The following is an 18332-nucleotide window of genomic DNA, read 5'->3' on the forward strand; positions in this document are numbered from 1 at the left end:
GATGGGCCTTGCCCAGATGACTCCAACGAATTACCTATTTACGATAGAAATAAACTAAAATTCACATTCAAGCTTTGGCCTGATAATGTGAAGTGTATAATGTACTCTTGTGATCACTAATGAAATATTTGATGCATTTAAAAGGAACTCTTGTGATCACTAATGAAATATTTGATGCATTTAAAAGGAACTCTTGTGATCACTAATGAAATATTTGATGCATTTAAAAGGAATTCTGAGAAACAGTTTGATAAACTGTCTAACAGTTCAAACAGATCACTAGTTGAAAGCATTGCTCAAAGCATACTCAGAATAATACTTGTATTGTTTTGTAGGTAATGAAATATTGGTTACAAATGAAATAATACATTTCTGAGAAACATACTTTTACTTCCAGGAAGATACAGAAGTTTGCTGCCTCAAACAGCTTGTTTGGTTTGTATTTGTAAGTATTTGTAAACTGTCACACCTGCCATGGCAAAAATGCCATATTTACTATAAATATGCTAGAATTCTGCATTTGCTATCTTTCAGTTGACGATTTTTCTTATGATTCAGCATGATATAAACAGCACAGGCCTTCCACATTTGATGCATGAAACTGTAGTCAGTGGCCACGTCATACTTAAAATTTGGTACAAGAAAGAATATGTGAAGCGCTATGAGACCAAGCCTTAAATGGCAATTCAACACAGGCTCTGTTTTAGCCAGTTTGGAACCTACGAGTGTTTTGTCTTGATTGTGTTCTTTTGTCAAAAGGTGGGAAATCACCTTAAAACAATACTTCTATTTCGAAGTGGCTGAGGTTCTTTAACTAATTGGCAACCAGATACAGAAATAAATCCGCTTCTCCGCAGCTCTCTCCTCTTTTTATGAAACTCTGATTAAATGCAGTGAACTATTTATCATGTTGGAATCATACAGCTGTTTTCTTGATATATACCAAGCGCAGGAAGAAAATGTGAAGAGGAAGGGCAAACTGCTTTCCCAAGCTCTTCAGAACATGACATTCTTTCTTCTAATGTATTTCTGTGAAACACTGAGGGATCTTCAAATGCCACAAATTGTTCAGCAAGAGGTTGAGAGGACTGCAACACCCGCCTCTGTGTGGCTGCTCTGTGAGAAACAACCAACCTCAAGATTTAGATTCCTAGATATAGTACTTGATAGAAGAAAAAATGAAGATTTAAGTGATTAATCTAAATAACAAAATAAATATTGAATTGATGTGTAGTTTCTGTCCTTGCTATCAGGAATCATGGAGGGGAGCCATCTTCCCCATATTGGAGTGTGTAAATCTTGAAACATTTCCCTGTACCGTTTCTTGAACCCTTTTTTGTTTTTCCAGAAAATGTTTTCTAAACATTTTTGGGTCATGTGTGGGATGCATTTTGAAAGGAAAGGTCCAATCCCCAAATTGAACTTATACTTATTTCAGTTGGATATTTGGTGGTTGAAAATTGTTAGTGAAGAGTGCTGGCTTGGAAGCAAATTAAGAGATTTTAAGAGTTGTCTGTCTTTTTCAGTTTTGGGTTGCCTTGGTAACTTTTCCCGGTTTTGCTGCTATAGAGTCTATACTTCTTCTGGAGGAAATTATTTGCTCTTCACGAGCTGTTAAATGTGATTCAAGTCTGCTTTTTGCTGTTATATTCTTTACTGGTGAAGACTACTTGCTATCAATGGGCTGTTCAGTGCAGTTTATCTTTTTAAGTGTACTTTTGGTGCTGTATCAAGTAATTAATTGTACACACATAGTTTCTGTACCTTCTTTTTATATACATTGAAAGGTAATAGCAGGATACCAAAAAGAGGAAGTACTGAGGTAGTTCTAGGTATAAATGATGAAAGATTCCCAAAATGCAGGTTCATCAAAAATGTGATACAATTACTCCTTTATTTGACAAGTCAAAACAGCAATTGCTGGTGTACTTGGGAAGAGCCAGTTACAGGATCTCAGTTTGCCATATCTCTTTCATGCGCAAAAGCAAATAAAAAATAAAAAATGCACTAAATCCTATAGAATAAGAATCGTAGGTAAAAGAAGGAGAAGACTCAGAACTTTGGAATCTTTTGGCAATCTGTGCGAGCCCAACCAATCTGGTTTTTCTCATTGTCATAAACAACAAGGTGCCCTTGCAAAGATATATCTGCAAAATGCAAGACAATTTTGTTAATTTATCTGAATACCATCACCAACATGTAGATTAAGAACATGCCTCAACTGGCTCCAGGTACAAGCAACACCAAGATCATTCATGCCATGATTGTAAAAAATCAGCCTGACAAATACACAACCAAAAAGCAGCAAAATAATATGGAATTTCATTACCTCCCAGAATATTTGTGTCCACATTACCCATCGCAGTACCATTCAGGATTCCCAAGCAGGCATTACCTTTTTTCTATGCATTGAAACTCATTCATCAGTAATTTTTTTATAATAGAAATTGTTAAGCTTAATCAATAAATAGCTTCTGTGGCAATATTTTCTTTGGTAAACTCATAATGCTGATCCTTGAATGTTATGTTACAATATCATCTGTTGGAAAGACACAGTTCTCATAAAGTATGTCAAAGCTTATGCATGCTTACATTGACAACCAAATAACCTTCTGGAGAAATTTCCATCTGTTTTTTGGCGCTTACAAATTTGAGTGTTAACGGCTTAAAGTATGTTGCAGCATCTGCAACAGATCTGATAATTTCACGAAAGTCAGGAAGCATTCAAGATACTAATATCTTGCCAATGGCCATGGTTTTTATAATTTAAACTCTAAATAAGCCTGAGATTGAATTATTGAAATTGAAGTCACACTTGACTTTCAAAACTTAAGTAATGCTCTTACTTGAACCCCTTTTTCTTTCGCCAACAGAGTGGTAGGAATGAATCTGATCTATCTTGATCCAACTGTTTTCCAGATAGGTTTTCTTTAACCTGTCAACATTGCACTATTAGAAGGAGACGAAGTCCTTATAGTAGGAGGGAATGGTCAATTGTGATACTTACAGCTGAGAGGAAAGCAGCATAAGCTTGATTTGTGAAGTATGTGTAGGAGCTACCGCTATCAAATATTATTTCTCCTAGCCTTCTTCCATATACATCTTTGTCAAGGAGTTTGTTTGCAATAATCATCTGTGCAGGCCCCACATTATAGTGTTTTCTGAAAAACAAGATAACAGTGTGTTAGTAGAAGTTCATAAATTACTTTGAATAACAAATTAAATCAAGAAAAATTATTTTAAAGGGATTTCAAGTTAATTGCTGAGGTTCTCCTGAAAGGTGGTAGAAGGGCTGTAGCTGGTAAGGCGTCCCTGGAAATCAAGCTGTGTAGGCATACTGTAGTAGGTAACCTCAGGGTGTAGATAAGGTCAGTTCAGTGGAGTAAGGTGTACAAAGAATGAGCTTTGTATGCCTGAGGGAAGGTTGTAACCTCAGAGGACAGCTTGCAGCAGTTTAAACTTTAAAGCTGAAGACATGGGAGTTGTCTTAAACTAGAGGCCAAGCCTAAAAAGCAGGATGGTATTGTAAGTAAATAGAAAACTGGCTTTATGAGGGGAAGATACTTGTCAGGCAATATAATTAATTTGTAGGAAATTCTGGACCGAGCTTCAAGAACAGATCAGAATATATTAAAGCTAGTGATGTACTTTTTCAAGGCTTACACAGAATGGAGTTGTATGTTTTAATGATAATGTTTCTGAAGGAATACAATTGCAATGATGTCTCTTACTTCTTCTTTCCGTTAATACTATATGCCAAACGGTATATGATGATAGCAATTGCAGGTTCTAAAGGAATACAGCTCCCACAAAGTGGATCTCAGTTGATTAACAATCATCTCACAATTAACATAGCCTTACATCTGCAAACAGATCAATATAATGTGGAATGGACTGGAAAGCCAGTTGACAACATTTGTTTAGTATTTTGAACCTAAATTGGATGTTAAGACAGAAGTTCTAGCCACTCATTCTACGTATCTATTCAAATGGAGTAATGGCTTCTTAAGCAAGGATGGTGATAGTTGCAGAAAGGAAAGAGAAGTAGGCTCTATTGGAAACCATTTTGCCTACCAGTTTCCCCTTTTTAACCATGGGAGTGAGCTATGAATGAAATAGACATAAGTAATAATGAATGGATAATAGTTATATATACAGAGTTGGGGAAACCATCATCTTTTGAAATGGGAGTTGCACAATGCATATTCATTATTCCTCATATAGGACTCCAAAAAGAAATCATCTCGGTCACCTGAATGCATTATAGTTTATAGGAAATGATTTATGGTCAGATGGAAACTAAGCACGTAAAATAAATGTATTAATAGGCAAGTGTACAGCATGGAGCTAAAACATTTAGCTATGCAACACTATGCATTAGCTACCTATTTCCATATATCAAGTGGCAGACTAAAAATATTAACAACATGAGCCATGGAAATGGCTGATAATATGAAGGAGAAAAATGCAACTCGCTTGAAAACAACAATGGTTGTTCATATATTCAACATTATGTATATTACAGGGGAAGTAAATGCTGAAGATTTTATCATATTGTTCAAATCCCTTTGGAAAAGATGGTCGAAAAGTTCTGAGATTGTTCTTCTTATTTATGAAATCCTAAGATGATCCTCGTCACATCTGATAATCTGACTCAAAATAGTTGGTATGCTTCTCTAAGATAGCTGAGGCAAAGAAATTTTTAAGACATTCGTTAATTGGAACATTAGATATTTACATCATAATGGTTGCAAAGAAAAAGAAGAACCTTGATGAAGATTAAACCTGCTACGTTGTATGTGAAAAAATAACTGGTTAAGATCTTAAGCTGGAACTAATGTAGACACTTGAATGACAAGTAGAAACATGGAATCGAGCTCAGTATCCTTCTCTAGGATAGCATGAGGTGGAGAAATGTCTTAAGACGTTTCGAAATTGGAACCTTAGATATTTATATCAGAAAGGTCACAAAGAAAAGGAAGAACCTTGATGAAGATTAAACCTGTTAGGCTGTATGTGAAAAAACGACCAATTAAGACCTTAAACTGGAACTACTGTAGACACGTGGGTGACAACTATAAACATGGAATCTAGCCTTTGATAACCAACTCATTATAATCTAAACAAGATAAAAGATTGCGGTAAACAATATTTATGAACAGCATCTGCACTAAAGAATGGTTAGACAGAAAATGAGATGCCAATAGTTATGGCACATTCAACATGTAAATAAAATGAAGGTGGCATTATTTATTTTGGGAAAAGCTAATCTGTTTACAAGTATTTCAAATATTATTATTCAGGGGCATGGAAGGAAACTTGAGGAAAATCAAAGAGGAAGATGTAAATAGGTGATTATTCATTGTGATAATCATAAAAATCCAAGTGATTTGTAGATAAATTGCAGAAGAGGAAGATCTATGGTTTATATGGAAAGTTAAATTTGTGACTCTGAGGAGAAGGTAAGAGTTCATACTATCACCTCTCAATGTACTATTATGGGCATTATTCTTAGCTTGAAATTAATGTAACTATTTTATGTCTATGTGAAATCTCTTTTGTACAAGGGTTCAATAAGAAGCTAATGTTGCTAACGGGGCAGCTTGGACTGTTAGATCTATGACAGCATAGGCAGGAAGGCAGGGTTAAATAGCCTCCAAGATCTCTTCCTATACAGATTACTGTGGACACTTAGTGAAGAGAGGGGAAAACATAAAGAAAAAACTATCAAAACTAGTTAGATAGATGAATAGCACATGCAAAGCAGGAATAGGAACTTTTCAAAGGGAAGTAGGATAATGGTTTTGGGGATAGGTCTCAGGATAGAGAAACCAGAATTACAAAAATAACTGCAGATGTGTCTGAGCAGGTTGAAACTCTAGAAGACCAGATTAATCTGTAAAATCAAACACAAAATGAAGATGAAGAACAACATTGTGAATATTCTGATTCCTGAAGCCTAAAGTGACCAGGGTGTGGATATAGAGGAATTTTGTCCCATCCATATAATCAAGGCTATAGATGAATAACCTTATCCAGACTCTCTATGGTTCTTGTATTGAAGCATGTGAAATGAGAGCAAACAGGAGCTCATACAGTTTCCACAATTTTTGGGACAATGAAATAATCAGCACAAGTGAATTCAAAACAAGAAGGCTCTGATGAATCAGAGTATTCAAGATTAGCAGTTCAGTGAGACTGAGAAATGATGTTTATTCTATGCCCTTCAGGCTGAAATTAAACATGAATTCTGATATGTGATGAACTTCAATTTGGTGCCTATTATATTGATGAAACTTTTGTGTTGAGGATCATATTTAGGATATATGTTGAGGAAGATTCTACTTGATTATGCTGAACTTTAATTTGAAAAGATAGAGAGAGGTGAGAAAGTGCATTTATTTTGATCTTACGTGGATGGCTTGCCAAGCATGGCAACCCAACTCATGGCTGAGGATTATATTTAGGAAATATGTTGAGGAAGATTCTATTTGATTATGCTGAACTTTCAATTGAAAAGATAGAGAGAGCAGAGAGTGCATTTATTTTGATCTTACGTGGATGGCTTGCCAAGCATGGGAACCCAACTCATGGCTGAGGTGGATACAATATCATCACCAAAGAACATGTATCCCCCATCTCGTCCACCTCCTGAAATACAGTGACCTATCACATTCTTGATGAGGCCTTGCTTTGCCCATTGAGATGGAAGACTCACCATACCACTGCCAATACCCAAAACACCATCCGTGAGTGCAGGGGACGCTTTCAAAGATCCCTGTTGGTCATATCCACACCTGTCACAAAAAACATTTATGAACATCACTGATCACCTAGATTTATTTTTATGCCAGTCATGACCAGTAAAATCTGTTATCAGATTCCACGATTCAGTAATTTTCACAGTTTCAGAAGTTGTTTGAAAGGAAGGAATTCCATCTGACACAAACAGACGATTAAATGAACCAACACATACCCAAAAACAGAATTGGCTGTTAACACAGTTCCATTGGTGAGGACGGTCCGAACACTGTCTCTAACAAGGACGCCCATGGAATAGCCTTGATCAACATACTCAACATCATAATCACACTGTTGAGAAGAAGCAGTTCTATGGCCACTCCCTGCCTGCACAGCAGCACACAGAGGATCCTTGCCTAGAACCAGGGAGCCTTGCTTTGGCTTGTACAAGGTATGTGGTACCTGCACAGAAGACATAAATAACCCTCTCATGTAGTCTCAAACTGCAGAACCCGAGATAGAATGAGTTCAAGAAATAGTGTCCACTGATGAACCAAAAAGCTGAGAATGCAGAGAGTCAAATACATCCATTACAGTAACTCAAGGAAGTGCCTAAGACATATCCAAGAGAGAAATGCAGAACGACAACTAACAGAACATACAACAAATGCAGCCCATGATGCAGATGCTAACAAATAGAAAACAACTTTCATATGCATCAATTGGGTCCTGTCAAGCACCATGTATTCTACCTCAAATACCATGGCGTTCACGAATATCTAGAAACCCAATATGCTAATTTCCAGATTGGAATACATGCATAAACAGGCAGAGATAAAAGCAAGCAATGCATCGGCTATTAACCCAATAAATGCGGAGTCAACTCTGAGACTCAGCAGGATAATGACTTGGCTAATTCAAAAATCAGGGAACATAATTCAAAAAATTCAGGGAACATATACTTGATAAAGTGGTGACTGCTTGCAAATGTGATTGGCCTGCTACCAAACCACAATGCAAAGTCAACTCTGAGACTTAGAAAGCTCAAAACCTGGCTTATTAAAAAAAATCAGATAACACAAACTCGCCAAAGTACTGATCATTGTCTGCAAGTGGGATAGATCTACTACCAACCCAAGATGCAGAGTCACCTTCTAGACTCAGCAGACTCATAATTTGGCTTATCAAAAAGTTAGGGAACATAAACTCAAAAAGATCAGGGAATAAAACAGAATTCAGCAAAGTACTGGCAATTGTCCGCAAGTGCGATAGGTCTGCTACCTAACCTTTGTACTGCATGAATGCATCCACAATCAACTAAAATTGCTCAAATGAAAAAGCAATGCATAGACTGGCCTAAGCTGCATACCTTGGCACAACTTTTGCATGGAGCATCGCATTGGAGCCAGGTGAGATCACTACCACTGTCCACATCCAGAAAATATTGCTTTGGAGGATTCCCAATTGACAGAGTAACATAATACAGCCTGCAATTCCACCATAATCAGTTGCATATTCAAAAACAAACCATGAATTCAGAACTGAGAATGAAATTCTGATTGTCTTCTACATTACCCATTTGGAACAATGTTCCCTTTGAGAGGAAAGAGGGTAGTTTTAGCTGCCTGCAACCTCCTGCCAATCCTGTTGGTGTCTTCGCTCACAAAGGAGGACTCGGAGTCTCCTTCTTCATTACCATCTGTTGCTTCATATTTGGGGTGCAGACGGTATACGTCGGCCTGTTGAGAGAGGCACATGCATACAGAGAAGAGTACAAATCCAAGGAACAATTTTGTGAATAAACCCATGTTGATCTCAATGCCTTAAGGTGCCTATACAATGCTATTGTGCCTTCCCAATTGCATATTGTGCCTTCCCAATTGCATATAATCAGAATTGCCTATACAACAGATTTGTGCCTTGAAAATTGCCTATAATCAAATTTATAATGTAGGGGAGAGAGGTGGGGATATCCCAACCCCAAATCATTTACCTACAACTTGAGTTAACAAGGGAATCAATGGGGATACCTTTTACCTGTGAAACTTCCTTCTTCTTCTGCTTTTTGGTCAGCTTAACCTCCCTACTTTTTGGTCAGCTTGCAACCCCTTGCTTTTTCATTTCTTGGTCATTGCCGAGTTGCTTCATATATGGGGAATTAGGTGAGTTGGTTATTTATTTGTCGGGGTAGAGTTGTCTTTTAATAAGTTGACCACGGCAATATTTATTCCATTTTATAATAAAACAAAATTAACAAAATACATTTTATAATAAATTAAAATTTAAAATATAAATTTTATAATAAATCAAAACTTAAAAAAGATGTTAAAAACATTCCAAGGAAGGTATTTGCTATAATATTCATTTACTAATAAATATAGTTTGGAATATATAGTTTGGAATATGTTTACATCTGTTTAGGTTGTTAAGATCTGTTAAGGCATATGTTTGTATCTGTTTTATGTCACAATTATATCCGTTGTTTTATGTCACAACTATATGGTTTTTTTTGTCCCAGCTGGTGTTGGATGGTCTGCTAATGTGTCCAGGCTATATGCTCTGTTCAGACTCCTTTGGACTATATTCCTCATATTTTGTATGAATGATCTATTATACACACTCATTATAATACAATTCAGCTTTTCTTTCTGAAAAAAAAATAATTTGGAATATTTATAATAATTATTGAAATATTATTCAAAATAATTATTTTAGTTTAAATATTTAATAAAAATAACATGATTCTATATATATAGATAGGGTATATTTAGCTTTGTAATATAATAAAATTATTAAATATTAAATTGAGTTAGATATAATATTGATTATAATAAAATTATTAAATATTAAATTGAGTTAGGTGTAATATTAATTATATATGATGGGATGAAAGTAATGGTACATTTTCAATAGGAAGGTTTAAGAAAGCATTTTATATCACTTTTTAATAATAATTTCATCAATTTTTTATATAAAAAATGATAGAACAGAAAGTTGTATATCTTCTTTAATCAATTGAAACTTACCGACCAAAAAAGGCATTTGCAAAAATGTAAAGTGACCATCAATAAGCAATCCTTATCATGAAGAAAAAGCTAAACATTATAACAAGAATCTAAACTTCTTCCAGAAGTAAAGATTTTTTTGTATATTTAGTCAATGATTATAATCTAAAAAATACATATATTAAAATATAATATTAATTTTCAATATTTTAAAATAAAACAAAATTCATCATTGTAATTTATATTTACATATTTTATATTATTAAAATATATAATTAAATATTTATACTATTATTATTTATAATCTTCTATTATTACTAAAATTTATAATATTTTATATTTTATTAATAAGATTACCCTAAAATTAATGAGGAAAAAAGTCTTTATTACTAAAATTTATAATAATTTATATTTTATTAATAAGGTTACCATAAAATTAATGAGAAGAAAAAGTCTTTATAACTTTACATTTAATGATAGGTTAAAAATAATATTTTGTTATTAAAAAATAATATTTTGTTATTAAAAAATAATATTTATTTTATTATTAAAAAAATTATTTATTAATAATTTATTTATTAAATTTTTTCAATTTGGTTATTTAAATTTAATTTTTCTTCTAAAATCTTAGCAATGTTGTTTTTTTTTTGTTAATGGCTTTTGACTATAAGAGTTAGATTTTCCTCCACCTCTTACTTATGATATTGTTGCTTTCAATACTTTGATCACTAGTGGCCCAAGATTTCAAAGATCGAAGCTTACCTGATTTGTGAAAAAGTTGGATGATGTTCTAAAAATTGTTATTGATGTCAATCAGTCATGAGCAATGTCCCTCGGGCTGGCTAAGAGGGTTCTTATAAAGCAGTTTATGGGATTGTGGCCATCGCCGCACTCTCAGAATCAATGGATGGATAAAAATTATAGGCCATAAAAAAAAAGAGACAAGTCTCCGTATCCTTCTACGGAAGGGTTTTTTTTCACCTTCCTCTTTGAAAAATAAAAGTGGATCATGATATGATCTTCTACAGTGGGCCTTCATGGGAGCTCAATGTTTGTATTTGGATCATTAGAGTCTAGATTTTAACTCAAAAAATGAAGTCACATTATTTGTACTAGTTTGGGTTAAGTTGTCATATATTCCTCTTCATTGTTGGAATGAGGAAACCTTCAGAAATATTGGTAATGCTTTGGGTCAATATATCGATTGGGCTAAGCTACAAGAGGGAATGTCATATATTCCTCTTCATTGTTGGAATGAGGAAACCTTCAGAAATATTGGTAATGCTTTGGGTCAATATATCGATTGGGCTAAGCTACGAGAGGGAATGCAATCTTGCGCTCAAATTAGTGTTGAAGTGTGTATAGATAAGGGGCTACTGATAACAATCAATTTACAGTTAGACATGTGGATTCATTATCAAGAGGTAGATTATAACTAGCTACCATTCAAATGTAAGAATTTCCATGAATATGGACATTTTTCAGATGTACAAAGATGGAAGAGACCATGAAAATTAATGAAGAGAACGATTGGTGAAAACAACTAACATGAAGAAAAGGAGCTCCAAAGCATAGTGCAACTGCAAAACTTTAGGAATGCAATGGATCAAGTTCTAAAACCCCCTCTTCTCCAAAAAAAATGGCCTCTATAAGTGAAGGATCTTCCTCAAGTAAGCTAAAGGACCTAGGAGGGAATAAATTTGAACCCTTGAACTTGGTAGACAAAGATGGGAAAAATTCCATATTTGACTCATTAAGAGATTCCTTTGGTAGATTCTCAATGCATAAACTTTGAGGGTCAAAATGTTGAGATGCATCCCCAGAGTATATCCCTTTTCAGAAACATATTGATATGGAGGAAGAAGCCAAAATGGAGGAGGACGAAGTCCTTCACTCCCCCAAAATACAACAATCCCACAAGGATATTCTATCTTTTGATTGACAGATGAAAAATCAGAAGGTGAAAGGGAAAATATAAAGAAACCACATAGGAAAGTGGAATGACAAACAAATCGATACATGAGAAGTGCACACACAAAGAATGAGAAAGATTTGGGTTCCCAAAGGTTGTTAGAAGCAACTATCTCAAAGATTCTCAAGCAAACTAGACAAGGAAGTGGCCCTACCTCTGTACAACAGGGCTCTAAATCCACAAGTAAATAATGAAATCCTCTCTTGGAATTGCATAGGATTAGGATTAGAAAAAAAAATGGCAGAAGTTAAGAGCTTGTTTAAAAAATAAAAACTCCTAGTCCTCCTTTCCTAGGAGACTAAATTGGGGGAATGGGATGTTCTCTGAAAATGATCAAATTTATGAAAAGGATGTGAATTTTGGACAATAAATTCACATGGAGCCTTAGGGGTTTTGTGCATTGTGTGGTCTTCTCTTCACTTGTGTTTTGTCTCTTGTCAATCCATTATTCACTAGCTCGTGATCCGAATTTGGAATTTTCATTCTCAAAATATATGTTGTTTCCTCGAAATTTATATGTGAGTCCATTATCAAGAAAAAATAGAATGCTAGTCTTCCCTATAAATGCTATAGGACTCAAATTTGAGCCATGATTGGATTTTGGGAGATGACTTTAACACTACTCTCCATCCATGGGAAAACATAAGAGGATCCCAAGTTAGAGAACACTTTCAAGAGCAGATGGAATACCTTATCAGTAAATTGGGTTTCATCAAGCCTTACTGGAAAAAAAATATGTGGAGTAATTGAAGGATAGGCCTGAGTCATATAGTCTCGAGACTAGGCCGTTTTCTTGTAGCCAATTCTTTCTTAATCAAAATCTCTTAGTTTCCTCTAAAACATTGTCTTGGAGTGGTTCCAATCACCATCCTATTTCTTTGGAAATTCAACTTATGGTGGACTATGTCCCTTTACCTTCTAGATATAGTCCATTTTGGCTTCATAAACCCAAATTTTGGGAAGTTGTTTAACAAGATTGGGGAAATGGATAATATGTTCTCTAATTTTTATGTGGGAATAGAAAATTAAAGATCTGAAATTGGTTTTAAAATAATGGGCCAAGAAAGATTCTTCAAATCTTAAAAATCAGGTTCTCATTCATAAAAATCAATTAGAGGCAATACAACAAGAAATGGAGAAACTCTCCATCTCCAAGGTGGCCTTGGTGGAGGAAAAAAAACTTTTGATAATTATCACAACACTCTTAAAGAAGAAGAGGAAGAATGGCAACTCAAATCTTGTAGCATGTGGCTTCAAACAGGGTATAAAAATACAATTTTTATCCATTATCAGGGCACAAGCATAGTCTGGAAAAATATATAAATTCAATATATGTAAATGGGAAACTAGTTTTAGATCTCCAACATATCAAAGACGAGGTCATTTATCACTTTTATTCTCTCTATAAAGAACCAGATAGGCAGAAGAACAATCATGTTGTGTGTGATATGTTGGAGAATGTTCCTCATCCAGTTTCCAAAGAGGATAATGAGGCTTTGTTATTCACTATTAAGAAAGAGAAGCTATGGAATGCCTTACCTTCTTTCAACCAAGATAAAGTTGTAGGTCACATTTTATCAGCAATGTTGGGATATCATTAAATTTAACCTTTGCATAATGATATAGTATTCCATCAAGCATAAGTATATTGGAGGGGGTATCAACTCATCATTTCTTGCTTTCGTCCCAAGCAAGTTCAAGCCTTCCTCATTTTCTCATTTTAGACCTATCTCCCTTTGTAATATGTCCTACAAGCTGATTTCTAAAATTCTAGTAGTGTGAGTCAAGTCACTCTTATGAAAGATTGATATCAAAAAACCAAGGAAGATTTGTGGGCAATAGACAAATTATGGATGACATAGTCCTTGTCCAAGAAGCGATCCATTCAAGTAAAGCTCGAGATGAAAAATGGATGACTATATTTGGGTTTAAAGAACAGGTGTTGTGATCGGTAGAAACTTGCATTTCAATCCCTTGGATCTCTCCTTTGGTTAATGGGAGACCCATGGATATTTTTAAAGCTAGAAGAGGCCTGAGACAAGGTTATCCTCTTTCCCTTTTTTTATTCATCATAATGGTAGACTACTTGAGCATAAGGTCATACTTTGAATTACAAAGAGAAAGTCTTCTAAGTATCCACTTTGGTCCAATTATTAAAATATAAATCTTGCTTAATTTGTTGATGAGACATTATTATTTGGGGGTGCCTCCATTATTATAGCGTTTAGATTTCTTTCAGTTATGGATAAATTTATTTAAGTCTATGAGGGTAGATTAACAAAGGTAAAAGTTAAATATATTAATGGAATGCCAACAAATCCCTCTTGCCCAGATAAAATGTATTATGGGATTTTCAACAACAAACACTTGGCAAGAGTTTAAGTTTTGGGTATTCCTATATGCGTAAATTCCCACTCTTCTAATTCTTGGGCTATAATTATTTCTAAATTCAAATCCATATTTGACAAATGGGGAGCTCAATGGCTTAATCCAACTATATATGTGGTTCTTATTCAAGCCATTTTGTTAGAGCTTCCCTTGTTTCCATTCTCAACCCTTTTAGCTCCATTCAGAATTCAAAATTTAATATCTCAAGAGATCCACAAATTTCTATGGCAAGGAGGCCAATATAACATTAAAAAAAAATCATTTGGTCAAATGGTCATTGTCCACATTCCAAAATTGCATGGTGGCTTAGGCACTAGAGATCCATCACTAGTGAACATGACTACTGGGACAAAATTGGTTTGGAGGTTAATATCTCAGTTCGATGATTGGTGGAATAAGGTTCATAAATCTAAATACTTTTATGGGGATTAGATACAATGTTTGTATTCTCATATTTATTATCAAGGAGGTTCCTCAATTTGGAAGATTGTATCATCAATCATATTTCTCATTAAGGAACATCTAACCTATATTCCAAGTAATGGGATGAAGATGGAGAAGTGGGAGATTTGGCAACCCTTTGCTAGCCTGAAATCTAGAGTTTAGGTCTCTTTAAGATTGGTTGTCCTATTAAGGTAAACATTGATTTGCGAACATCTCTCACTGAATGCATAATCTCCATAAAATTAATATATTTTTGCTAGAATTTATTACATAAGAAGATATTAACTTTTTTTTTTTACATAATCGGTTGTTGTTTGTATTCAAAAAAGATTGGTGAGGCTAAGCACCATTGTTACAAGGCGATATGCATGAGAAGCAAAGTAAGGAAATGTAACAGGACAAAATTCCCCTTTGCTTTTGTCATTCTTAACTTTTTGAAAGCCCAAACTAGTATAGATTCTAACAAATTGAAACAGTAGGAGGTAGAATTTGCAAGACATGCTTAATCTATGTTTATATGACTGATTTGGCGGGCCGTGGATTCTTCAGGATTGCCTTCAACACCTGCATTCCTTAAATTTGTTGAGCTGGTGCTAGGAGCGTTACTTTTTTCCATGATGAACTTCAGGATGTCGATGGACTCTTGGACATGACTGCATCTATTTGAGAGGTCATTGAATTGCTCTTGAAGAGATGTAACTCTATGAAGAAAGAGATTGAGGTCAGCCTCATGTTTCTCCTTGGTGATCTGGGCATGGGTATCGATTTTAGCGTCCAAGATCTTCTGGTGAGCTCGAATTTGCTCCAGTTCTGCCTGGAGATCAACACAGTGCAAGCAATCCTCACTTCTCGCCATTGAGTTTGGCTGAACTGAAATATGAGTGCGCAGCAAACACAGGTGGCTACTAGAGCGATGTCCAAAAGAGCAGGGGTTCGGATTGGAAGGTGAAGGGGGAGCTTGGTGAGGATTAATAGAAGTTAACTTGAGGAGGGATGGTCGAGGGCTCAAAGCAGCATGGGATCGGCTAGGAGCAAACATGGAGTAGATCGAATGCAACAAAGGGGAGAGAGAGTTGTGATTCTGGATGAAGGGGAATGCAAATAAATAGGAGAGCTCAGACAGAGGAATAAGGTGGAGCGAAGAGGGAGTCACGGGGAATTTGAGTGATAAGTCACGGGTAAGGTATGGAAGAGTTAGAGTTCCTTGGGGGAAGGGGCTGAAGTGAGTTTTTCGGATTGAATTCAGAGATGAAGTGACAGTGTCATCATTATGAGATTCAATGGAGATTTCTATTGCAACAAGGATCAAATTCAGCTTAAAGATATTGCAAGCGTCAATGGGGAGGTACTCGATGTTGCTAGATACCTCTGCGGGCAATTTGAAGATTGATTCGCTTCTGGTCATGGTAGGTAACATTGAGATTGGATTGTGTTACATCGGAGATTGCTTATGGGTTTGGAGTAGGCTCTGTTTGCACAAGTGTCAGCCTCCTTGTTGAGGGAGCGAAGTACATGGAAAAATGGACTTCTTTCATTTTCTGGGTAAGTGCTTGACAACGACTTATTGTTTGTTGTAGGAGCACATTGGAGGCGTTTTGATTATATACCATCAGACTAATGATGATGTTCGAGTCTCCAATGATCGTTGTTGTGCTTATGTCGATTTTTTGAAGCTGAATGAACCCTTGTTATAATGCGAGAGCTTCAGCCCTATTATTAGAGAGGGGGCTTAATCCCCATTCATAAGCAGATTTGATATCTCCATTGGCATTGCAAATGATTCTGCCAGCCCCTGCCATTCCTAGATTAGACTTGGAGGCCCCATCAAAGAAAAGATAGTGAGTGTTACAGTTTTTGAGCCAGATGGAAAACTCCTCATCTTTCATTCTTATTTTCCAACTGTGAATAGAGTTGTTGCATTGGCTGCTAATGTCACTCCCACTTTGGCCCCTGTTACTTTCATCCAACAAGTACCCTATGAAATTCCTTTCTTCGACACAGAAATCAGCGATGTCGATTTTCTTTTGACTTTTGACAGATATTGCTTCCAATGTAAGGCTCCTTGCCTTGCTACATAATTTCCTGATGTTGGTTTCTTTGTCCTTGAAGACCATACGGTTCTGTGCCAACCATATGTTCCGTAGAAGCGAGAAGGGGAGAGTATTCCAAACTCTTCTAGCAATATTGTTCTTCTTCTTTTGCTGCCACAGGTAGTGCCTCTTCCAAAGATGCAAAATTTCAACAATGGAGTTGTGGGAGCCCTAGGGGAGTTGGGTGTTTAGAAAAATTTCCTTCCAACAGGCTGTAGCAAAGGGGCAAACAATGAATAGGTGCTGGATGGTTTCTTCAGCTGCTTGGTAGTTTGGGCAGCAGGATGGACCTATTATACCACGTTTTTGCAGATTATCTGAGGTGAGGACTTTCCCTTTTAGGAGGACCCAAATGAAGAATTTTATTTTTGGAAGGGTCTCTGATTTCCAAGCAATTTTCCAATGCGCCCAAGTGGGCATGGGATATTCATTGTTACATATATGCTGATAGGCAGCTTTGACTATGTAATCTGAGCCTGAGGGGTCCCAACGGAAGCCATCATCACTGTTTTTTTTTTGTAGGGGCAATGCTATGGAGATGGGTTTGAAGATTAGCAAGACTTGCTTCAAGTTCAGTGGGTATTTTTGGGAAGATCCATCCTGTCCAAAGCTGTGATTGAGTGTCCCACTGAGATATCTGATCCAAATAATGGAGCCCCATGCTGTCAAAAAAGGATAAAATTGAATAGTTCCAGGTTTGCTGCTAATGGGCTGCTGGCCCATTATTCTATCTGCCCCAATTCTGATATTGTTGCCACCCTTGGGGACTTTGGAAATATTTTGGACAAGAAGGGGAATTGCTTTCTTACACAGCCTCCAGATTTTAGAGCAAGCTCTGTTAGGGATATCATGATCCAAGAGGTGCTGCCTTGGAGATTTGAGATATTTGGCTTCCAGCATGTTTTTCCACCAAGCAGATTGGCCACTAATGAGTCTCCATACAATCTTGCCACCAAACGCCAGATTTAAGAGCTTAGGTTATCTGATTCCTAAACCTCCATGTTCCTGAGATTGAATGACCTATTTCCAATTTATAAGGTTGTATTTCTTTCTTTCATTTCCCCCCCTTGCCAAAGAAAGTGACAGAGGATGGCTTCCACTTTGTGATGGAAACTGGTAGGAGCTTTCAAAAGCGTAAAATGATATAAGGGCAAAGAAGAAAGATCTGTTTTTAAAAGAATAAGGCGGCCTGATGGATTAAGATAAGAGGAGCCCCATTGCTACACTTTCCTTTTCATTTTATCTATGGTAGTGTCCCAAACTTCAGCTTTTAGAGGACCAGCGCTCACTGGCATGCCCAGATAAGAGAAATGCTCCCAGTCTACCTTGCAAGGGACCCCAAATGTGCTGGAAATGTTATGGAGAGCTTGAGCAGATGTGTTCCAACCATAGATGCAACTCTTGAGATAGTTGACCATACCTCTTGAGTAGCTCATATATTTGTCTAAGAGGGTTTTGAAACGACGAGCTATGATATTGGAGGCTCCTCCCATTAACAGTGTATCGTCAGCAAATTGAGAGTGGTTCATGTTTTTGACTCCATTCCCAAATTTAATACCTATAATAAGACCGACCCGCCGATTATAGTCCAAGGCCTCACTGAAAGACTCAACCATCAAAATGAACAAGTAAGGGGAAAGGGGATAGCCTTGTCTTAAACCTCGTGAAGATTGAAAGGAAGGCCCTGGTCTA

At 36.1% G+C, this 18332-nt stretch overlaps 1 protein-coding gene across 1 annotated transcript; it reads right to left on the minus strand.

Annotated features, from left to right (window-relative positions):
- Positions 1 to 345: 345 nt before the first annotated feature.
- Positions 346 to 8644, minus strand: LOC149204493 (aspartyl protease APCB1-like). The gene is made up of 10 exons (XM_089394730.1): positions 8317 to 8644; positions 8111 to 8228; positions 6977 to 7203; positions 6558 to 6797; positions 3008 to 3161; positions 2847 to 2935; positions 2593 to 2695; positions 2330 to 2402; positions 2060 to 2147; positions 346 to 1116 (listed from the first exon to the last, which is right to left on the minus strand). The coding sequence occupies exons 1-10, from the start codon at positions 8547 to 8549 to the stop codon at positions 906 to 908; spliced, it is 1536 nt and encodes a 511-aa protein (XP_089250856.1). The 5' UTR covers positions 8550 to 8644; the 3' UTR covers positions 346 to 905.
- Positions 8645 to 18332: the final 9688 nt, after the last annotated feature.

Source organism: Pinus tabuliformis, chromosome 1_2 (assembly GCF_031772625.1).
Source record: "Pinus tabuliformis cultivar Carrire ecotype Pingquan chromosome 1_2, CPIR1, whole genome shotgun sequence".
NCBI lineage: Eukaryota > Viridiplantae > Streptophyta > Pinopsida > Pinales > Pinaceae > Pinus > Pinus tabuliformis.